The 23366-nt window shown below is 56.5% G+C and overlaps 2 protein-coding genes across 2 annotated transcripts; both read left to right on the top strand.

The window, feature by feature from the left end:
• The first annotated feature begins 8386 nt into the window (after positions 1-8386).
• Positions 8387-15856, top strand: LOC126062083 (keratin, type I cytoskeletal 42-like). The gene is given in 9 exon segments (XM_049859164.1): positions 8387-8695; positions 11337-11419; positions 11550-11706; positions 12875-13036; positions 13596-13721; positions 13932-13976; positions 13978-14153; positions 15498-15547; positions 15708-15856. Coding segments are annotated over 9 exon segments (1206 nt in total). The 3' UTR covers positions 15806-15856.
• Positions 15857-17809: 1953 nt separating this feature from the next.
• Positions 17810-22958, top strand: LOC126062076 (keratin, type I cytoskeletal 17). Its single transcript, XM_049859153.1, has 8 exons — positions 17810-18333; positions 19298-19380; positions 19809-19965; positions 20584-20745; positions 21338-21463; positions 21557-21777; positions 21870-21895; positions 22717-22958. Exons 1-8 carry the CDS (start codon positions 17875-17877, stop codon positions 22809-22811), a joined length of 1329 nt encoding a protein of 442 aa, XP_049715110.1. The 5' UTR covers positions 17810-17874; the 3' UTR covers positions 22812-22958.
• The last annotated feature ends 408 nt before the right edge of the window (positions 22959-23366 follow it).

Here is a 23366-nt window from a genome sequence, read left to right as displayed (position 1 = left end):
CCATTGCCAAATAATTCTAACACAAATGAGACTGGCTAGTGCTACTTGGTGCCAGAATGGGCTAGGCTTGTGTATTAATTTCCTCTTGCTGCTGTAACGCATTACCGCAAATTTAGTGGCTTAAAGCAACACAAACCTATTATCTTACTCTTCTAGAGGTCAGAAGTCTAAAATAGGTTTCACAGGGTGAAAATCAAGGTGTTGGCAGAGCTGCATTCCTTCTGGAGGCTCTTGGGGGAGAATCCATACCTTGCCTTTTCCAGCTTCTAGAGCCACTCCTTGGCTTGCGGCTGCATCACTCTGCTTCCGTCGTCATATGTCCTTCTCTGACTTTGACCCTCGTGCCTCTGTTTTATAAGGACCCTTGTGATTGCATTGGGCCCAAACCAGGTAATCCGAGATAATCTGTCCATCTCAGATCCTTAACTTTAATCACATCCTTAACTTAATCACATCTTGCCATGTAAGGTACCAGGGATTTGGACGAGAATGTCTTTAGGGGCCACTGTCCTGCCTAGCATGGGGGGTGGGGTATGGCATTTCACTGTTTTGGGAGTCATTGAGCCCTTACAGAATCCCTGGTATGTGCAAGGCTTGGTGCCAGCTACTTTTATATGTTATCTTGTTTAATCTTCATGACTACCTTGCCAGGTAAGTCTAGTATCCTCATTTTGTAGATGAGAGAGCTGAGGCGAAGAGAAGGAAAGTGACTTAACCAAGGCCATGCAGAGTTCAGATTAAAAAAAAATATATTGTGATGAAATACATATAACAAAACACGTGCCGTTTCAACCATTTTTACGCGTGCAATTCAGTAACGTTAATTATGTTCGTTGTTGTGTGACATCACCAGTGTCCACTTCCAAAATTTCCCATCACCCTTAAACAAAGCTCAGTGCCCCCTGAGCAATGACTCCTTCTTCCCCTCCCCGCCCCGACCCTGGTACCCAAACCAAACCCAACCCACTGCTATCAAGTCGAATCTGACTCATAGCGGGGTCCTGTAGGACAGAGTAGGACTGCTTCATAGGGTTTCCAAGGCTGTAAACCTTTATGGAAGCAGACTGTCACATCTTTCTCCTGTGGAGCGGCTGGTGGGTTGGAACCTCTGATCTTTTGGTTAGCAGCTGAGCACTTTAACCACTGAGCTACCAGGGCTCCTCTACCCCTGGTAAACACTAATAACTTTTGGTCTCTATACATTGCCTATGCCAGATATTATGTAAGTGGGATCGTCAATATTTGTCCTTTTGTGACAAATATTGACGATAATAAATAATAAAGAGAACTTCGTTTCTCTTTATGGCTGAATAGTATTGCATTGTATAGATATCCTGGGCTCCTGTGGGGTGTACAGGCTTGCCCCTCTGGGGCTAGGTGTGGACAGGCCGGGTCTGTGACTTTTGGAGCCCTGGTGGCGTAGTAGTTAAGTGAAAAGGCTGCTAACCAAAAGGTCGGCAGTTCAAATCCACCAGCCACTCCTTGGAAACCCTGTGGGGCAGCTCTACTCTGTCCTCTAGGGTTGCTATGGGTCAGAATCGACTCAACGGCAACGGGTTTGGGTTTTTTTTTTTTTGTACGGATATACCACATTTTGTTTATCCAGTTATCTGTTGGTGGACACTTGGGTTGTTTCTACCTTTTGGCTCTTGTGAATAATGCTGCAATGAACATTGGTGTACAAAGATCTGTTCGAGTCCCTGTTTTCAATTCTTTTGGGTAGATACCCAGGAATGGAATTGCTGGGTCATGTTTAACTTTTTGAGGAACTGTAAGGGGGAGCGGGAGAGCTTGCACTTGGGAAGAGGAACAGGCAGGGGGTGGTGACATTCCTCAGTAAGACAATCCCTACAAAGGAAGAGACGGGGTGGTGACATTCCTCAATAAGATGGTCCCTACATTTTTTTTTTTTACATAGTTAAACTTTAAGCCAAGGAAATGATCTTTACAGGGGTCTTTGATTTGATAAAGCCCTTAACTTGATAAGATCTCTAACTTGGTAATTAAACCTTAAGCCAAGGAAATAGCCTTTATAGGGGGCTCTCATCCTGGCTTTTAAATGTTAATAGAGATGGATAAAGAGACAAAAAGGGTATAAAACCCTAAGAAAATGACTATGGGGCACTCAGATTCTTTCCCTACCTGAGTAGCCCGCTTGCCACTTCTTAGTCAAGTGTCCTCTTACTACTAACCCTCTGCTTGGCACTGTTTGTCTCAGTGTTTGAATTCTTTCCTACACCGAAGACAAGAACCGATGCCATTCTCCAGTAACAGAACCACCACACTGGTTTCTACAGCAGAGTCTAGATTTGACCCCAGGTTCTTGGACTCAGAGTTCTGACCTCTTTTCAGGCCTTGTAAAGCCGTGATCATAGATAACACGATGCCTGAGGCCAGGGGCCCTGAAGATTAGGAGCCGTGCTTCCTCCATCATAAAACTTTGCAGGGATGTGAATCACACCTGAAATGTTAATTTACAAGCGTGGGAGGGGGTGCTGGGTTCAGAGGTAGAGGCAGGATGTGTGTGTGTGGAGAGGGGGCCCGCAGGAGTTCAGCCAAGTGGAGCTTGCTCCTGGCCAGCTGTTTGGGCAGCTTTCTGGAGGAGGCAGGCCTTGATGGGGAGGATCTGGGGAGGGCAGGGATGGGGGTGGTGGTGGTGGAGTGTCACCTGGAGCCCAGGCTTCTCTGCACAGGAATGTTCTTGCCCTCCCTCCTGCTTTGCACTTGGAGAGATGGCCCCCCCCGTGTGCACCTCCTGAGGGTACAGGTGTCTTCTGCTTCCTCTCACCTTCCCAGGGCACATGAAGGTGTTACATGGTCCTCCCTCCTGTAGTTCCCCCTCCCCTGGTGGTCACCCCCATCCACCTTCCCATAGTCTTACCACCCCTGATCCTCCCTCCTAAAGCCCTCCCTCCCCTGGTCCTCCTCCCTCCTCCCCTCTCATAGTGTCGGGGGCTGGGTGATCAGCACCAGAACAAAGAGCCAAGGCTGCCCCCCACCCCACCGGCTTGTGTCAGGTGGATCAGAGAGGGTGGAGGACAGGAAGCCCTGCTCACAGCAGCCAGGTCACAAGAGGGAGACACAGCCCCCACCCCAGGGGAGCTCCCAGGCTGAGAGAGTCTAGGGCCTGAAGGGGGAGACTTAGGCCTCTGCTCTGAGTTCTGAGTAGAAAGATATATGCCCAGCCCTGAGGAAGTGTCCAACCTGAAGGGGAGTCAGAGCCTCTCCCTCAGGGAGCTTCAGGCACAGGTGCCCAGAGGAAATCACTTAAGAGCATTAAAGAGCAGGTACAAATGAGTGTGAATTAATAGGGCATAGCCTGCCTCCTAAGGGGAAGGAGGGAGAAGAGTAGAGAGGAGCACACTGGGTGGGGCTGAAGGGCCCCTGGAGGGTTGCATCTGGAAGGTAGGAGGGAGACTGGAGCCCCATTAGTGCAGGCCCCCTCAGTCAGTCTGAAGGGCAAAGTGGGGAGGGTTGTGTCCCACGTCTGAAAGGGAGTCCACTTGGCTGTTACAAAGGGTAGAGAGAGGAAAGAGGCAGAGGAGGGAGGGGGCAGAGGAGGGAAGGAAGAGAGGAGGGAAGGGGGAGAGGAGGGAGGGGCAGAGGAGGGAAGGGGCAGAGGAGGGAAGGGGGAGAGGAGGAGAGGGGCAGAGGTGGGAAGGGAGACAGGAAGGAAGGGAGGCAGGAAGGAAGGGAGGCAGGAGGGAAGGGAGACAGGAGGGGAGGGGCAAAGGAGGGAAGGGGGAGAGAAGGGGAGGGGCAGAGGAGGAAGGGGAGAGAAGGGGAGGGGCAGAGGAGGGAAGGGGGAGAAGAGGGAAAGGGGAGAGAAGGGGAGGGGCAGAGGAGGGAAGGGGGAGAAGAGGGAAAGGGGAGAGGAGGGGAGAGAGGAGGGAAAGGGGAGAGGAGGGAAGGGGCAGAAGGAAGGAGCAGGACCTGGCAGACTGGAGTCTTCCTGAAGGAAGCCACAGATTTCCCACATGTGCCTCCCTGAGCCCTGGGCTCCCCTTTCTCCAGTGGACCCCACCCATTCCCAGCCCTCCCTTCCTCTCCCTGTCTTCCTGCTCTGAAACCCATCTAGGGTGCTCAGACCTCTGGCTCCTTTTTGGGGTGGGGCCCTTGGCATCTGAGGTGGCTCTGCCTGGAAAGACAGGGTGCCCCCAGCTGTCTTTGTCCTGGGTCCACCCCATATGACCATTCCTGGAAACCAGTCAGAGGGAGGTGTCTGAGTAAGGCAGAGGGAGAAGCTGAGTCAGCTTGTCTCTGAGGAGGCGAGAACCTGGCTGACCCCCCTGGTGTGCAGGGGGCACAAGGGTATTTTCCTACCCCTGCCTCCCCTAATTGGGAAGAGGCTGCTTGGAGCCCCAGGAATGTTTCTGCATCTTCTAGGGCCTTGGGGAGGCAGAGGGTGGGGCCCCTTTGAAGCCAGACACAAACCATTAGTGGGTGGATCTGGGGTGTGGTTACCCGGCCCTCAGGATGGAGGCGAGGAAACAGACTAGAGGAACATGGAGGATTCCACCTGAGGGCGGGGAGGCAGGTGTGGCTGGGTGAGGGAAGGAGGGATGAGGGTGTAGTTCTGAGAGGGGTGCATTGCCTGGGGTGGGGTAGTGCATTGAGGTGAGGTAAGGGGTGGGGTACTCATGAGCTCCTTCGCTGGCCCTGCCTATCCCATCCTGGGCATGGTACCTGCGGGTGAGAGGGCCTCAGTGTGTGGATGAATGAAAAGGATCTGGCAGGTGCCCAGAGTCAGAAACCTGAAGTAGAGTGAGGGTGTTTGGGACCCCTGAAGGATTTGGGGTCTTCTCATCAGCCAAACCAAGGTCCCCAGCTGGGAGCCTACCACTGGTCTCCTGGGCCTCTTACTTCCACCTCACCTGATTCTGACCCTTCTCCTTGGTGGATAGGGCAGGTGGCTGTGGAATCCCCTCCTAGGTCCCTGTCTCTATCTAAATCGATGACCCTAACGATTCAAAAAGCACTTACAGAGCACCTGTTGGGTACAAGCCCTGCCCTGGGCTCTGAGGTGGGCCCTGTTGTAGGGGGTGATGATTAATTCTTGGGGTCTGCAGGAGGCAAGGGCAGCTGGGCAAACATGGCATGACTTTCACTGTCAGTGTCAATATGCATCTTTTGAACATCAGCTGTGTACTGGGCCCCTAATTCATTCTAATCTTGGACCTTCCATCAACATAGCAGGGGTGGGTATAGTCTGAGGGACCCTCTCCCCCAACACCCTGGCCCTGTTCAAATCCACAGCAGGGCCTATCCATGCCCCACCCACGAGGATGTTTTGGAAGGAGACCCAGGGCCTATGGGTATAGTCAGACCTGGGGTTGGCATGGAGGGCACAGGGGGATGCTAAGAGCTTCCCCAGCCGACTCCTTGGGGTCTCTCCCTCTTGCCTGCCTCTCTCCCACCTGTGCTTGATTGAGCCATTGGGATCTCTTCCTCATTTTCCTTTTCCTCCTTGAAGTGGGCCAAGCTGCTTACAGCTGCGGGGGCTGTGGGCCTGGCGGCCTGGCGCTGCCCCTCAGTGCTGCCAGGGGCCTCTTCCTGCCGGGGGTGGAGGACAGGCAGGTCTGGGCAGGAGGAGTCATGGCCCAGAGGACCCTTGCTTGGCCCCTCAGCTTGGTCCTGCCAGGCCTTTCTCTCCGGCAGGGAGAATGGGAGGTGCTGGAGGCCCTGGCTATGGGCCCGGCTTTGAGCTAGTTCTGCGCCTCGGTTTCCTCACAGGGTTGTTGTGAGGACTTGATGAGGGCTGTCCCTGAGCTGTGGAGAAGGAATGTCTAGGCCTTCTTAGCCTTGGCCTGTGATGAGCAAGAGAGGAAGGCCTACAGCATGTAGCCTGATGCCAGGAACTGAGGGGCTGTGGGGGCCAAATGGTGGTGGTGGGAAGTCAGGTCTTGGTCAGTTTGGAGGGATGAAGGAAGGGAGGTTGGTAAACAACTTTGCCCTTTCAAACTGGGCCTTGAGACCAAAGTTTCTGGGCTTTAGAGATGGAGCTCCCAGGCAGGGTGAAAGCTGGGGGCTCTAGGAGAGGTCCTGAAGGGTGCGTGGGGTCCCCATGGCCTGGGTGCCTCCCCAGGCCCCTGGCTCTGTTCCAAATCCAGTGCTGGAAGGCAGGGCAAGCCCTGGCTGGGTAGCCTGGGCCTGCCTTGTGGTGGGGGTGGGGGTGGGGGTGGGGGGGGTGGGGGGGAGGTGGAGACCAATCATGATCCTGTATGGGGGAAGGTGTGGGATAGGAAGTGGTCTTCACTACACGTCCTTCCATGTGAGAGTGACCAGCTAGTGCAGGGCCTGCCCCTGGCCCACGCAGGTATTCATTCCCAAGTTCTGTTGGTTCCCCCTGTCTGCTTCTCCCAAGACAGTCACGGATTGCCAGGAAGTCCACCTGATGAAATAGCCCTGGTGGTCTGACCTTGCTCTCCAACCTTGGTTTTGAGCAACCCCAAGAATTCTGCAGACTTCACAGGAGGGGTAGAGGGAGCAGGGTAAAGTCAGGGCTCAGTCTCTCTCCCCCTCACTCCCGGAGAGCTTGTGTTGGTTCCCTTCTTGGCCCTCTCCAAGGGGGGCACACCTCCCAGTGGTGTGAGATCACCCCATTTCCAAGCAGGAAGTCTAGCCTTATCATAGGAGCCCTGGGCCACAGGGAAAACCCAGCTCCCTCCCTGTCCCTGTATGTGGCCGTGAGCCCAGGCCACCTACCTCCTCCACTCCAGTGCTGGGCTGGCCCTCTCCTGCCCTGTCCCATGGGCCTGGCCGCCCCGGGAGCTCCACACTCAGACAGGTCTGGTGCAGACGCTAGGGACCTGGCAGCATCTAAATCATTAGCGCCATGGAGATTAGGCTGGTAATCTCCTTGTTGGGCAGCAAGCTGTGCCAGCCGCCAGGATGTGGGATAGGCCTGTTCCCTCCCGGGGGTGGCATCTGGCTCCTGGGGACTAGCCCCATCCTCAGGGTGTGGCCTGATGGAGGGGTTCCTGGCTGTACGAATCCTACTTCTCCATGGCCTTCCCCTGCACCTCTTCTGGGAGCCCCTCTGGAGAGGCTTTGCTCCAGGACTGGGGTTGGGGGCAGGGTAAGCAGGGCAGTTACCCCAATTCTCTCTCTCTTCTATCTCAGACCTGTCCCCACCCCATGGTCACAGAAATACCTGAGTGGAGCTCATTTTTTCAGAGCTTGACTGATGTTGCTATCTCTCCAGGTTCCCTCTTAGACCTTGGGAGACCAAGAATTATCTCCATTTTACAAAGGAGGAACTGAACCGACTTGCCCTAAGGCCTGGTGTCCAAAGCTCCCTCAGGTCAGGGCCCATGACTATTCCCCTCAGATGGGGGGAACCCCAAGGCCAGGGGTTGTATCTCCCCACCTCAGACTTGGAATAATCCCAGGAGAGAGCTGTCTACCTCCTCAAATTGGGGGTTCCCTCAGAACAGGAACTGTGTCTCACCCCTTAGAGGGAAGGGACTCCCTCAGGTCAGAAGTTCAATCTCCCCCCGTCAGAATGGGGGTTCCCTTAGGTCAGAGGCTAAATATCCCCCCTCAGAATGGGGGTTCCTTCAGGTCAGATGCTAAAACTCCCTCCTCAGACTGAGGGCTCCCTCAGGTCAGAGGCTAAATCTTCCCCCTCAGACTGAGGGCTCCCTCAGGTCGAAGGCTAATTCTCCCACCTCATACTTAGGGATCCCCGAGGTCAGGGGCTGTGTCTGCCCCCTCAGACGGGGGGCTCCCTTAAGACCACACTGTACCTGGGGGAGGGTGTTGGGTCCAAGTCTCTCCACCCTCTACCTGGGGCCCAGGAATTCTGGGTGGGGGCCAGACAAGCCTCCAGGCTTCAGGCCTGTGGAGCCTTGTTCCATGCCCTTCCTGGCTCCCCGGGCTGGGTTCTCCGGACTCCCCCCAAGAATGAGCTCAGTGGCCTAATTGGGGCTGAGGATGGAGGATCACCCTACCCTGGGGCTGCAGCTCCTAATACCACCTTTGTTTCCGAGCAGACAACGCGCCCCTAAGTGTCCACCATGTCCAGGCCAGGTTCGGCATAGGAGGGGATCTGGGGGTGCACTCAGCATGTCCAGCCTGAGCCCCAGGCCCTGTGCGGATGGTATACAGGCAAAATTACATGGCTTGGGTTTGGGCTCTGACTTCAAGGGCCAGGGGCCCAGCCCCTCGGAGTCCTGGCTATGAAGGGCCGCCCGGGGTCTCTGTCCTGATCAGATCCGGCATCTGACCTGTGGACACCATGGCTGCCACCACCACCAGCATCTGCCAGTTTTCCACCTCAGGCTCCGTGAAGGGCCTGTGTGTGCCCAGCGGGGGTTTCTCTTGGATGTCCTCGGTCCGTGTCTGGGGTGCCTGCTGGGTCCCCAACCTGTTGGGATCCGGCAACATGTCGGTCACCTCCTCCCGCTTCTCAGTGGGCCTGGGGAGTGGCTACAGTGGTGGCTACGCCTGCAACCTCGGTGGGGGCTTCAGATCTAGCTTTGGTGTGGTAGGTGGCCTGTTGGGTGGCAGTGAGAAAGAGACCACGCAGAACCTTAATGACCGCCTGGCCTCCTACCTGGAGAAGGTGCGTGCCCTGGAGGAGGCTAATGCTGACCTGGAGGTGAAGATCCATGACTGGGACAAGAAGCAGGGCCCTGGGCCTGCCCTCGACTACAGCCACTACTTCAAGACCACTGAAGACCTGCGGAGCAAGGTGGGAGGTCCCTGCCCTTGGCTGTCTGTCTTCTGCCTTTAGTACCTGCTTCTGAGTTACTCCATCCCAACTTTGTACCTATGCAAACATCTCACCCCATCCTAGACCTCCATCATTCATTCATTCATTCATTCATTCATTCATTCACTCACTTGCCAGTCACTGGTCCCAGGCCTAGATGACATTTGTGCAGAGAGGTTGTCTGGAGTTCTCTAGGAGGACAGAGGAGGGCCCCTCCCTTTCTGGGGGGTATGTTTTGAGGTGGGAGGTGGAGGAGTGGTCAAGGAGGACTTCACCTTTAAGGCAAGCACCCCAGGTGTGGAGAGTAGCATGGGCAAAGGCCAGAGGTGGGAGGAGCTTGGGAGGTGGGAGATGAGGCTGGAACATTCATTCCCCTGTGGATCTGCCCTCCTGCCTGCCTCTCCTCCTCCAGGCAGTCCTCCTGGATGAATAACACTGACCTCTAATCCCCAGGCCTTGGGGTTCCTTCAGCACTCTGAGGGTCAGCCCTGCTCATTGTGCAGGGTTTACCTAGCCTGGCTGCCTTTGCCATAGGTCCTCTTCACTCCTTCTATGACGGTCACTCTGAGCTTCCTGAAGGCCAGGGCCATGTCTCTCCTGCAGATTGGGGGCGGAGGGTCCCTGAAGGCAGGAGTCATGTCTCGGCACTCATGCTGGAAGCTCCCAGGGAAGGGCACTTCTCTAACTTAGTCTGATGGAGGAGGCAACACACACACAAACGCACACTCACTCACTCATGACCTCCAGGAGCTCCACCGGCTAGGTCTGCCCAGTTTCCTGGCTGGAGAACCAGTCCTGGCTGTTGTGCTATGGCAGCTGTGCCTGCTCCTGCCCGAGACCTCCACCAGACAGGGGATTCCTACAACTTCCCCTGGAAGTGGAGCTCCTGGGAGTGCCAGATCAGATAAGCGTGGTCGGGGGAATCTAGGGGAGTCCTGGTGAGTCAGCCCTCTGGAGCTCCAGGGTCAGCCAGCACCTCCCCACCAACCCTCTGTTGTGTCAGGCCTGGGCCCCTCTGAGTCACCCTCACCTGCTTCCTGAGGTTTCACAGCCGGCCCTCACTGAGCCTAATCAGCCTTGTGAGCAGAGCGGTAGGGGGCTGGTCTCTGCAGCCTAAGATAGACGGGTCCACTGAGGCCCAGAGTGGTGACAAACTAGCCCTTGGGCTCAGTCTGCAAACAAGGAGCTGGGCCTGACCCAGCGTCCTTCACAGACCTTAGGGCCTCAGGCGGGGTCTCGGAGGGGCTGCTGTGGCCCTAGATGTACAGGAGGGGCCGAGTGGGGCTGTGTGTGCCTGTTGGTGCAGCCCCCTTTTTGCCTCCTACACTCCAACCCTCAGCCTTAAAAAATTCCAGATTCTACCCAGCTTATTGCCACCTCCACCAAGTGACCTTTCTGCTCCCTTCTGCCCACCAGGGAGGGGCCACACTCTCCTCCCCACTCCCATGGCCATTGCCTGAATGCACTAGCAATAACAACCAGAACAGAGTGATGTGTCTTCTGAGCTCGTGTCTTCTGAGTTCTTCCCAGGTGACCCTGTGGGAAAAGAAAACTTTGTCTTAGGTTTGAGCTGCGGCCAGTCACAACCTCATTAATTAATTAACCACTTAATTAAACAAATGTCTCCCAGGGACTGACTCCCAGGGCTGGGGATTCTGAAGAGAGTGAGACAGATGTGGTTCCTGCCCCCTGGAGCTCAGAGGCCAGTGGAGGAGAAACAACCACAAAAGCCAGAGAAATAGGTGTAAAATCACACCTGGGTGAAGCATCAGGAAAGAGAGATGGGCAGGGATATGGGAGATGTGGCAGGGAGGAGGGACCTAGAAAGGGAATCCAGGAGGGTTTCCTGGAGGAGGTGGCAACTGAGTGGAGAGGTGAATGGGAAGAGGGAGTGAGGTCCAGGCAGCTTGGGCAGTGGGCCCATGGGGGGAGGAAGGGGCATATGGGTCTCTCTACAGGCATCATGGTTACTTGTGGGCAGGCCTCATGGCCCCACCACCGTATGAGCCCTCTGAGGGTCTTGGCTGGGCCCCGAAATCTCCAGCAGGGTAATCAGAGGAGGAAGGAGCCCTGGTGGTAAAATAGTTACGCCCTTGGCTGCTAACCGAAAGGTTGGGTGGTTCGATCCCACCCAGCGGCTCCGTAGGAGAAAGACCTGGCAGTGTGCTCCCGTAAAGATTTCAAAAACCAAACCCATTGCCGTCGAGTTGATTTCAACTTGTAGTGACCATAGAGGACAAAGTAAAATTGCCCCATAGGATTTCCAAAGCTGTAAATCTTTACGGAAGCAGACTGCCACATCTTTGTCCCATAGTGTGGCTGGTGGGTTCGAACCACTAACCTTTTGGTTAGCAGCTGAGCGCTTTAACCACCAAGCAACTAGGGCTCCTTTTACAGCCTAGGAAACTCTATGGGGCAGTTCTACTCTGTCACATGGGATTGCTATGCATGGGAATTGACTCGATGGCACCTAAGAACCACAACCATCAGAGGAGGAGACCATATGACCTCCACTGACCTCACTTTGGTCCACTCCCCAAAGGGCTGCAAGAGGGATGTTGAGGGCTGCTCTCTGGGGCTGCCAAGGGTGTTTGCTCACAAAGCCCGCCATCTCCCCCAGATCCTGGCAGCTACCATTGACAACGCCAGCTTCGTGCTGCAGATTGACAATGCCCGCCTGGCAGCCGACGACTTCTGCACCAAGTGAGTCTGGGTCCTGGGGCTGCCCAGGAGGCTGGTAGTGGGCCTGGGCTCTGCCCCACTGATGAGAGCGGTGTGTGCATGAGGGAGAGTCCAGGTGGCAGTCCGTGCCTCAGGCCTCTATCCTTCCCAGGTACGAGGCGGAGCTGAACCTGCAGATGAGCGTGGGAGCCGGCATCAACGGCCTGCGCAGGGTGCTGGATGAGCTGACCCTGGCCAGGGCCGACCTGGAGATGCAGACTGAGGGCCTGAAGGAGGAGCTGGCCTATCTGAAGAAGAACGACGAGGAGGTGAGGCCAGCCCAAGAGGATAAGAAACTTGTCTGGGAGCAAGGTGGGGGTTCCACAATCTTCCTGGACCGGGGCCATGTTATTGGTTCAGTTCCCATCTCTGGTGGGTTCCTGGCCTCATCCTGGAAGACCCTCAGAGGGCCCTGGGTGAGGCCTGAGGGACCTCTCCCCTTAAGGTATTTTCCTTGTCCCTCCAGCTCAGCCCACTGTGCCGTGGCAGTTAACTATCTAATGGGTGACTCAGTCTAAGAACACACAATGCTAATTATTGTAATTAATTTTAGTGATAGTCATAACAACAATGAACATCTGCCCAGCATCTTACAAATGATTCACAGCAATTAGCTGATACCGACAACATCGCTCACTGGGAGGAGGATATTCCTTCCCCCTTTTAACCAGTGAAGAAACTGAGGCTCGGGGAGACTATGTGATGTATTCAAGGCCACACGGGGCCTTCCCCCAGGTCTGACCTATATCCACACCCAGGTCCAATCCTACCCCTCTGCCACCTCTCCTGACTCTGTTTTTCAGAGAGCTCTGGTTCCCAGGGACCCCAACAAAGGATGGGGATTCAAGTACCTGCTGTGGGCCAGTGAGGCTTTGTATTCTGTCCTGGTGGCTTTCTTCTCAGCTGACGCCTGGCTGGTCTGAGCTGGGGGAGCCTACCCCAAGTAGCAGGACACCCAGAAATTGCTTCTACTTGGCTTTGAGGCTGGTTATATAGATTTCTAACTTCCCCCAGCCAGCTGGACTTTAACCTTCCTGACGGGGCCTGGCTCAGCCGATGCCAACATGGGGAATGTTCCTGAGCTCATGCTGAGTGGCTGGTGGTGGGGAACCAGGTGGGTGGCCAGGGAGGCAGGGGAGGTTGTTCTTGGTATCACCCACCATGATAGAGAGCTGTCATCTCTCTGTCTACCTCAGCAAACGTTGGGGGTGGGTGAAGTCTACCAGCCTACCAGCGTGTATTGGGGAGATTGTGGACACCCACAGCCCTGCATGTTGAGATGTAACAACATCTACCTCAACCTTCACGGTGAGGAGCTGCTGGCCTCTTGAGTCTGTCTGTCTGTCATCACACCCATCTTCTAGGGGTAGAGAAGGCAGGCCCCAGGTCTCTCCCCAGGATGGCCCTGGGTGAGCTCCTGCTCTCCTCTGTGCCCAGGAAATGATTGCCCTTCGAGGCCAACTGGGTGGGGACATCAGCGTGGAGATGGATGCTGCCCCCACTGTGGACTTGAGCCGCATCCTGAATGAGATGCGAGACCAGTATGAGAAAATTGCAGAGAAGAACTGCAAGGATGCCAAGGACTGGTTCTTCAGCAAGGTGGGTGGCCATGAGCGAGCAGGTGTGCACACAGGTGAGGACGTGTGCTGGGTGCGGGCTGGAACCCGAGTCTCAGCTGGCAGGACCTGTGGAAACCAGTTGGACCAAGCCCTCATGTGTTAGATGCAAAATATGAGGCTCGGGGAGGCCTGGAGCCTAAACAACCTTTCACTGTGGCCTGGGAAATAGAGCTGGCGGGGGGGTCTCCTAACCCCTGTCATCTAGGGCTTCTCCCAAAGCAGGGATTTGTGTGTTTGGATACATAACTCATCCCCTTAGTAATCACAAACTAAGTATCTGTAATGTCCCAGGGACAGTCCCAGGCACAAGAAGAAATAAAGCCAGTCTCTAATGGGGGTGCTTGTAGCTGAGTAGGAATAATGGGTGCAAGTAACTGCAGAGCAAGCTGGGTTCCACTAAGCCCAGTGAGGGCACAGAGTTTCTCTGCATGTGTGTCTTTGGGGCTCCACAAAGGCTAGGGAGGGTTGGGGGTAGCCTGTCTCCTCCACACCCCTTCCACAAACCTCCTCAAGCCCCTGTGACCCGCCCTGCCTTCTAGATGGAGGAGCTGAACCTCGAGGTGGCCACCAACACTGAGGCCCTGCAGAGCAGCAGGAGAGAGATCATGGAGCTCCGTCGCACAGTGCAGAACCTGGAAATTGAGCTGCAGTCCCAGCTCAGCATGGTAGGGCCTCCGCCCCCTCCCTGCCCATTACCTGGCACCCCAGGTGGTCTCAGCCTAGTAGACTCCTACTCAGGAGCCAGAGACCTCCCTGCCCAGCCCATTCCTTCACTCAGTGACACAGGCCCCTCTCTGCCCCAGTTACCACCCTCTGGTGCCCCAGTGTGGGGAAGGGCCCCAGTGGGTCTCATGGAGCCACCTATTGGCGCACAGAAAGTGTCACTGGAGGGCAGCCTGGCAGAGACAGAGGCGCGCTACGGGGGCCCAGCTGGTCCAGCTGCAGGGGCTCATCAGTAGCATCGAGCAGAAGCTGTGTGAGCTGCGCTGTGACATGGAGCGCCAGAACCACAAGTACCAGGTGCTGCTGGACGTGAAGACGTGGCTGCAGCAGGAGATTGCCACCTACCGCCGCCTGCTGGAGGGCGAGGACTCCCAGTGAGTGGGGGCCCCTGCTCAGGTGGGCTGGGGGCAGTGGCTTCATCCAGAGAGGGACATTTGAGCTAAGAAAACAGCACCAACCAACGCTCAGTGAATGAACTTAGAGGGGGTGGCTTGGAAACATGGCACAACTGTAGGGGTTTTGCAGGACGTGAAACTGAGAATACTGGCTGGGGCTTGATGCGAGGACCCTGGAATGCCAAATTAAAGCATCTGGGCTAGATCGTGTGGGCAATAGGGAGCCATGGAGGGATTTTCAGCAGTGGAGAGGTATGGTCATAAGGGTATTTTAGAATGCTCACTCTGGCTGCAGAGGGAGGAATGGATGGGAGGGGTCAGGGTGGGCTTGGGGAGACTGGTCAGGAGGCTGGAAATGTAGGTGGTGCACCGGAAGAAACTGCAGAATCGAATGCCTGGACGTGGGGCAGGAAGGAGGGCAGGCCAGCAGTGGAGTGGCATCCAAGAGTCGGCGTTCCTGCTGGCCAGTCGCTTACATGCTCTGTGGCCTGGTTTAAGTTCTCAACCTCAGAAACGTCCTCATCTGTGGATCCAAAGAACCGGCTGGGGCCTGGCGCAGACTCCAAGGTTTCACTACGGTGACAACGATGAAGATGGTGACGACCATAAGGGAAGTGAGGCCTCTGATCTAGGGGCCCTCAGTGGAGGGGTGCACTCCACTGCCAGGGACTGCCTGGTCACCTGTGGGGCCTCCCTGACCTCCCAAGGCCCCTTTTTCACCAGTCAGGACTCAATAAATGCAGAGTGAACCCACAGAGGAGAGGCTGACAATGACCCGGGTTTCTGGTTCAAATGACTGTGTGTTTGGTGATGCCATTAACAAGCACAGGATAAGGAGCGGGGTGAGTGGCCATCTGGGAACTGGGAAGTTTAATCAGGGCCCTGGTGGGAAGGGCTGAGAATGTTCTGGAGGCTCCATGCTTAATCACACACTCCAGCTTTTTGCTCCCTAGCAAGGGAGAAGTCTATCTATAGTCTAACCACAGTCTCTCCTGCTTTAATGAGTCTATTTGTTGGGGCCTTTGGGATATTTATGGAAAAACCAGTTGATCAGTTTTTTGTAAATCTCTGGTTAATAGCCATTAAATGCCACTGGGCCTTCCCTTGACATGTCGCTGCTCCCCCACTCCTGCTCTCTGCCCTCTGACCCTCTGGGGTTGCCATTCTTTCCCCTGCACTCCGAGCTATGATTTCTCTCCAGTATGCTGGGACCTCTCTCCCCTCCCACCCCGGCCTCCCAGCTGCTCCCTGTCCCCAGAGGGCTCCCAGGGGGCTGAGCTTCTGGCTGGGATCCTTGGGCTCACAAGTCCCCTCTGTCGGGAGTCTGGCTGCCCAGTACTCCTCGTCCACGGCCTTGCAGTCCACCCGGGAAGGTAAGAGCCTGCCATGTCCTGCCCAGACTCAGAAGGAGCAGACAGAGGCTGCGGGCCCCAGTGTAGAGGAGACCTGGGGAGGTGCAGGTGGGACGGCTGGGTGGGAGTGGGGGCTATGCCCTGATGTTTCCTGTGCTCCTTCCTGATTGCCTGCCCACAGCCACACTGACCAGTCGCCAGGTGCGCACCATCGTGGAGGAGGTCCAGGATGGCAAGGTGGTCTCCTCCTGTGAGCAGGTGCACCGCTCCACCCACTGATGGCCCAGCCTTTAGGATCCAGGAGCAGCCCTGGCCTCTAGCTCCCCACATGCTGCCGCCGGAGTGCCAGCCTGGGCCCCCGCCCCTGAGCAGTTGCTTTTCTGTACCTGCTTTCTGCAGCCCCTCACTGGAGGGAGTCCTGGGCTTGCCCAGTGACTGCTATTAAAGCTTTGCTGATGTTCCATGCCTTGTGTTGTCTGGTGATTGGTTTGGGGTGGTGTGGGTTGAGGAAGAGGGGTTGTGGGGAAGGAGAGTTTGCTGAGCATTAGGGTATCACCTTGTTCCCTGCCAAGCTGCTCTGCCCACCCCATCCACCCTGTGGCTCCTGGGAGGGCAAGAGGGTTCTGGAATAGCCAGTCCGCTGCGAAAGTTTCTTGTCAGCCTCTGGCTCCTTGTTGCCTGAGGCTGGTCCCTGGGAAGGCTCCATAGCTTTCGGGGACTGCATCGGCTGTACAGAGTGCTCCCCGCCTCAGCCCTGGGCTGGTCTGGGTCCGAGAGAGGAGGGAGAGGGTCTGGACTGAGGGCTTTCTGAGGGAGTGGTCAACGGTGTTGATTGGTGAGAGGAGGTGGCACAGAGCGGCCTCCAGGGAAACCAGACAGGCTCCACCCGGGTGGGGTGCGTGTGAGCGTGGGGGGCGTCGTGTTTGCTTTGGTGGCTTGGCAGCTGCTGGGTTATTGGAGAATCTCTTTCGGCAGCTGGCGGGGGCTGTCTGGGCCTGTCTGGGAGGTGAAGCCATCAACAGCCTGAGACACGACCACATTCCGCCCACAGGCCTGCTGGGACCCTATGACCCAGGGCCAGGTTTGGGGTGATGGGCAGGGTGGAGGGGGGGCGTGGCACAGGGCAGGGTCTACCTTGAGGAGCCACATCTGGGGGCTGGTGGGGTCTCTGAGGAAGGCTGGGGGTGGGAGAGAAGCTGAGACCTGGGGTCTCAGCTCAGAGCCTCTTCTTAGGCAAGGCCCTTTAGACTTCTAGCTGGCACATGCCCCCTACCTCACCCTGAGGCCTCTTGGGGCATAGAAGGGGTAAGGAGGGTGGAAAGGGGCACTGCCTCTCAGGGCTTTTCCAGTTTCTCCGCCTCTACAACTACCCCCATCCCAGTTCCCAATCCTACCGCTAAGCTCCCACTTGCCCACCCAGCCCAGGAGCCCCTACCTATAAGAGGAAGTGGGGAGTCTAAAAGGGGAAGCTGGTCCATCAGGGTTCCTAGGGATGGGGACAGGACAGAACACTGACCAGAGGGAACCTTACCCCTGGAGTGGGTTCCGGGGTGTCAGGGTTCTGCACTGGGAGGGCCAGTGTGGCCTGGGTCCATAGGAGGGGTTGTGGCCTGGTGGGATGAAGGCTGTGGCCCTGCTAGCCAGTTTCAGAGCTTGGTGGGCAGTGAGGACACCACATCCATGCTCAGAGCCTCAGTTTCTTTATCTGTCAAATGGGCTGGCAGTGTTCTGAGGCCTGATGGGGTTAATGTGTGGTGTGGTGGGCCTGGTGGGGTTAGGCCCACTTTCCCCAGGGCAGGCTGGGGTCTAGGTCCTCTCTGTCTCCCCAGCATCCTGCCCAGGGCCAGGATCATGCGGTGTCATGTGTGGTGAAGAACAGCAACCTCAGGCTGGGGGCTACCCATCCAGTTTCCCCACCAGACACTGGGGTCTAGTGGGCCGGGCTGGGGTGGCACTGCCTGGGAGGGCCCAGTGATGGTGACGTCCTGCCTTTTCCTCTTCTCCGTATTAGGTCATAGGAAAGCATAGCTCCAGGGCCTGCCTGAATCACAGGTGACAGCCTGAGACCAGAGACACACACACGCAGACGCCCAGCATGGGGGTTCCAGAGAAATGAGGCAAAGCCCCATGGGGGGGGCACAGCCACCTGGGAGCTGGCAGGCCGCCAGTGGTGATGAAACCCGAGGGGAATGGAAAGAAAGGATGGAGCCTGTTGTAATTGCTACGCCCACTTGTCCGTCTATAAAGGCGGCAGATGAGCCCTGGCAGTAGCACACACCTCGGGGCCTCTCTCGTCAGCTAGAGCCAACAGCCCTCACATTGAGCGCTTGCTGCCAACCTTCGCTGCCATGGCCACCACCATCCGCCAGTTCACCTCTTCCAGCTCCATCAAGGGCTCCTCTGGCCTGGGGGGTGGCTCCCGCACCTCCTGCCGGCTGTCTGGCAGCCTGGGCGGAGGCTCATGCCAACTAGGGTTTGCCAGTGGCCTGGGCAGTACCCTTGGGGCCAGTGCCCTTGGGGGCAGCAGCAGCTTTTCCGGCTGCTATAGCTTCGGCTCTGGCGGCGGCTATAGCAGTGGCTATGGCAGCAGCTTTGGGGGCGTTGACGGGCTGCTGGCAGGAGGAGAGAAGGCCACCATGCAGAACCTCAATGACCGCCTGGCCTCCTACCTGGACAAGGTGCGGGCCCTGGAGGAGGCCAACACCGAGCTGGAGGTGAAGATCCGTGACTGGTACCAGAAGCAGGCCCCGCGGCCTGCCCCCAACTACAGCCACTACTACCAGACCATTGAGGACCTGAAGAACAAGGTGGGGCCTGCTGGTGGGATGGGACCCATGGGGGCATGGCTTCTCTTCCCCCCTCTCCAGCCCGGGGCCCTCCCTGCATCAAGGGCAGCTTGGCTCCAGCTTGGCCTCTGGGAGCCCACCTTGGGGCCCCACCCCTGCTCTTTCAGGGGGAGCAGGCTGAGTCGGGGTAAACAGGCCTCTGGAGCCCCTTTGCGCCTTAGTTTCCTCATCTCAGAGCTTCTTGCCGCCCTATGTGGTTGTAGGATAACATGAGAGGACCCACGTGGAGGGCTGGGCCTGTGGGTGGCTGGATGCCTGCTGCCTCTCTCCTTTGGAGCAGGGGTCAGCAGGAGGGGGACTTGGGATGCTGGGGAGGTAGAGGGGCTAGGTGAGCTTCTCACAGCACCTGCTGGGAGGAGGTGGCAGGAGAGGGGCGGGACCTCAGGACAGGAAAATGCTGCTTGTTGACCTTATTTGGGGATTTATCAGGCTTCCCCACCCCTCCTGTTGTCCCCTTATGATTGGGGCTCAGCAAATATCCTATCCAGGCCACCCCCCAGGTGGGGCTGCCTGCTGAAGCCCAGGGCTAGGGCTTAGCTGGGGTCATGTCTTCTGATTTGGAGATACTACTTGGTAAGGGCTCCTTTGCCTCCCTTTTGGGGAACCTCTCAGAGTTACCATGCCCCCTCCACTTCCCCTGACTGTAAAATGGGGAGGGTTTTCCACATCTGAAATTCTGGAACAGCTTCTACCTCAAGGGCATTCTGGAACTCTCCTCTGGCTTTCCTGGCACTCCCAGCCGGCATCCTCCTCTCCTTTAAGGCAGAGCTTGGCATGGGGGTCTGTGTTGGGGAGGCAGGTCCTGGGGGGAAGGGAGGTAAGTTTCAGCTCACACACTCCTGCTAAGCCCCCACCCCCCTCAGCCTCTGCCATGGTCTGGCTGAATTTCCCAACCCCATGACCTGATTACTCTCCCATCTCCCAGATCCTCACGGCCACCGTGGACAACGCCAACATTCTGCTGCAGATCGACAACGCCCGTTTGGCTGCCGATGACTTCCGTACCAAGTGAGTTGCTAGCCTTGGGCAACCCGGGAAGGCTAGGAGAGGAGCTTGGGGCATCTTCCCCACCCAGGACCCCTCTGTTGCCTTTTCTTTTGGAGCGTGTGGCAAGTACAGGAGCTGGGGTGGGGATGTCCTGGGAGCCGCTAAGAGCCTACCCCTAGTCCAGGAAGGAGCAGGTGGTCTCATAAACCCTGAGGTCTCTGGGCTTAGCCACATGATATGAGAAGGGAAGGAAAGGCAGAGAAGAGAGTAAGGAAGTGGGTAGGTATGGGGCCTTGCCCTGGGATGGTCTCAGGACCCAGGGCTAGAATTTGTTTCCACTCCTCCTGCTACTGTCACCCATAAGTCCTTAGAACCCTATTGAGGCAAAGGCAGGGTGAGAAGACAGGACCTGCTAGAAGCCTGGACTGATGTCCCTGGTTCTGTTGCAGGTTCGAGACTGAGCAAGCCCTGCGTCTGAGCGTGGAGGCCGACATCAATGGCCTGCGCAGGGTGCTGGATGAGCTGACCCTGGCCAGAGCTGACCTGGAGATGCAGATCGAGAACCTCAAGGAGGAGCTGGCCTACCTGAGGAAGAACCACGAGGAGGTGAGAGCTGGGAAGCAGGTCAAAGAGGCTGCAGGACAGACAGCAAGGATCTGGGGCCGGGCCAAGGCTGAGGTCATGAGGAGCACAGGGCTGGTGACCTTACAGTGCTGCCCTGACTGCCAGTATTTAGGACAGCCTCCTCCACACTGTCTCTCTGCATCTGGAGAAACTTCTAGGGGTCAGCAGAGACCTCCCCTGCCCATTATGACCTCCCTAACGAGGATGGGGGATAAGTGAGGAGGTGTCCTGTTTGTCCCAGTTCAAACCCTAGAATCTGGGCCCCACTTAGAAGTTTGGAAATTAGAAAGTAAATCCCGGGGGGCACAGGTCTAAGAATTACATTTTACCTTTTGGTAGCCCTCAGTCTACTGGGGCAGACATAATTCTTGCCCTCAGGAAACCCCCAGTCTGATGGTTGAGGCAGGGGCCATACAGAACAATCAAACAAAAGTCATCAGGAGGGTCAGAGGGTAGAGGGCATCCAGAGCAAAGGATGGTCAGAATAGGCCCCGCTGCCTTGTTTCCATCAGAAATTCCAAAAACCTTGCTGGGAAGGGTTGGGAGAAAGGGATGAGGACAGACCCAGGTGCCTATACCCATAATCCCCCTCCTCCACAGGAGATGAACTCCCTGCGAAGCCAGGTGGGCGGTGACATCAACGTGGAGATGGACGCAGCTCCTGGCGTGGACCTGAGCCGCATCCTGTCCGAGATGCGCGATCAGTACGAGAAGATGGCAGAAAAGAACCGCAAAGATGCTGAGGACTGGTTTTTCACCAAGGTGGGCCTCTCTCAGGAGCTAGGGGTGCAAGGGCTTGAGCTCCAACAGTAAGCCCACTGCCTGGCACATTGGGGGTGTCCCATCATCAGAGAACTGCAGGGACCCTGGGGGTCAGGGTTTCCCATCCCATCAACAGGCCTGGAGATCTGGAGGGTGAGTGAGGAGGCGGGGAGCCACCCTCTGAAATAAAGGCAGAGAGCAAAGGCCTCTGGAGCTTCAACCGTTCCCTTGAGAAATCAGGAACCAGGTTACAAGTTGTGGCTGGTTCTCAAGTTTCTTATTTCTATTCCTCCCACTTGTAGGGATTAATGATAAAAACTTAACATTCTGAAGGGAATTGGGAAGTGGGAAGCTGGTGAGAAGGCATCACCCCCTCCATAACCAGGTTTGGGAGGAAGCCAAAGAGGCCCAAGGGATGGTTAGCGGTCAGGAAGGTGGCCATGGCAGGGGTATCACATGGGAAGAACCTGAAGTCCCTGTCTGGGCTCAGATGGGGCCCTGAGCTGAGCATATGGAGGCCGGGGTGGGGGGGTCTTCTGATTTGGGGAAGGAAGCCCAGCTCACACTGCCTGTGCTTGTGTCCTGTCTGCAGACAGAGGAGCTGAACCGCGAGGTGGCCACCAACAGCGAGCTGGTGCAGAGCGGCAAGAGCGAGATCTCTGAGCTCCGGCGCACCTTGCAGGCCTTAGAGATTGAGCTGCAGTCCCAGCTCAGCATGGTAGGAGTGCTGCTCTGCATGGGGAGTGGCCTGGGCCCAGGAGGAGGGCCCTGACCACCTTTGCTGACTCCTGGTCCTCCTATCTTCCTGCAGAAAGCATCACTGGAGGGCAGCCTGGCAGAGACAGAGAACCGCTACTGCATGCAGCTGTCCCAGATTCAGGGGCTGATTGGCAGTGTGGAGGAGCAGCTGGCACAGCTGCGCTGCGAGATGGAGCAACAGAACCAGGAATACAAGATCCTGTTGGACGTGAAGACCCGGCTGGAGCAAGAGATTGCCACCTACCGCCGCCTGCTGGAGGGCGAGGACGCCCAGTGAGTGGGGGCCCGGGCTAGGGCTGAGGGTCCCTGGGTTGGGTGTGGGGATCTCAGACCCGCATCTAATCCCCCCCCTTTTTTTTTTGCAGCCTCCCTCAGTACAAGCCCAGAGAACGTAAGGACTATGGGGGCAAAGGGCTGGGGGTGCACAGGACTGGCAACCCATCTGCACATTGTTGGGCGGGGGGAACCTTGCCTGGGGTGGTCCAGGAACTCCAACCATCATGGGGGGAGAAACCAGTTAGGGCTCAGGTTTGATGCTCAGGGGAAGGATCAAATAAGGCAGACACTGGTCTGATGGGAGGGGGCAGAGAAGTGGTCCTTGCCCTGGAGATCCTAGTCTGATGGGGGAGACATAGTCCTAGTCCTGGAGACTGTCATCTGATGGGTGATAGGGACATGGTCTCATCACCTTTGCTCTTGAGACCTGGAAGGATGGTGCAAAAGTAATCCTGTCCCTGGAGATGCTAGTCTGTTGGGAGATAGGGGCATGGTCCTTGTCTTGCAAATCACATTCTCATGGGGAGATATGATTCTAGCCCTGGGGTGTCTAGTCTAATGGGGTGACCTGGTTCTCATCTTGGAGATCCCAGCCTGATGTGGGACACAGGAGCATAGTCCATGCCCTGGAGACTACGGAGAAATGGACATAGATCTCAGTTCCAGTAGTCCCCTGTCTTGCAGGAGAACACAGTGGGTCAGAAGCTAATAAACTCCCTGGGGAGGCAGGACTTACACAGGGACCCCAGCAGAGGATGGAAGGAAGGGAGATACTGGAAAGGGCAGGAGGGACATGTGTGTGGATGTAACCTTGAGGGTCCAGCAGAAGCATTCCTACAAAGCCTCTGGGAGAGGTCTGGGGAGAGAGGCGGCTCTGCTCAGGGGGCCTGGAGGCTGAATGAGGGTCCTGGCCTTGAGTGTCTGTTTCTCCCACAGCCGTGACCACCCGCCAGGTGCGCACCATTGTGGAGGAGCTCCAGGATGGCAGGGTCATCTCCTCCCAGGAGAAGGTCCACCAGACCACCCACTGAAGACTTGGCTTCCCCGGCCAGCCCACTAGGTGGCAGGGAGGTGGCCACCCCATCCACCCTGTAGCCTATGGCCCCCCTGGCCTCTAGCTCACTTGCTCCAGCCCCTTTTCCACACTCCCCTGCTTGACCCAAATAAAGCTTGTCAATTCAGACATGCATCCTTGTCATGGTCACTGATTGGGCCCTAGTGAGAAATGGGTGGCTTGGGAGGGAATGGGGAGTGGAGTCGTTGGACGCTCACTATCATCTTGGATGTCAAGGGTCATCTTAGACCAGGGTGAAGAATAAGTCTGGGGAGAGCTGGGTGGTAGGTAGGTCCTTTACATCTCCCAAGGGCTGGTGGTCCACACGAGAGGGCCCAGCAGTGCTAGAGCCAGAGGGGAGCCAGGATATCAGGGGCGGTCTTAGGCAGCTCCCTCTAGCCCAATAACTAGCTCCTTGGCCTCAGGCAGTCCTTCTCTTGCTGAGCCTCATGTTCTCATCCATAAATGGACAGGATGATCTCAGGTTCAGGAGCCTGAGTCCCAAAGAATGAAGCATCCAAATCAAATGGTC

Source organism: Elephas maximus, chromosome 19 (assembly GCF_024166365.1).
Source record: "Elephas maximus indicus isolate mEleMax1 chromosome 19, mEleMax1 primary haplotype, whole genome shotgun sequence".
Lineage (NCBI taxonomy): Eukaryota > Metazoa > Chordata > Mammalia > Proboscidea > Elephantidae > Elephas > Elephas maximus.
Note: the sequence above shows the minus strand (reverse complement) of the source record. Positions and strands in the feature narration are given on the sequence as shown.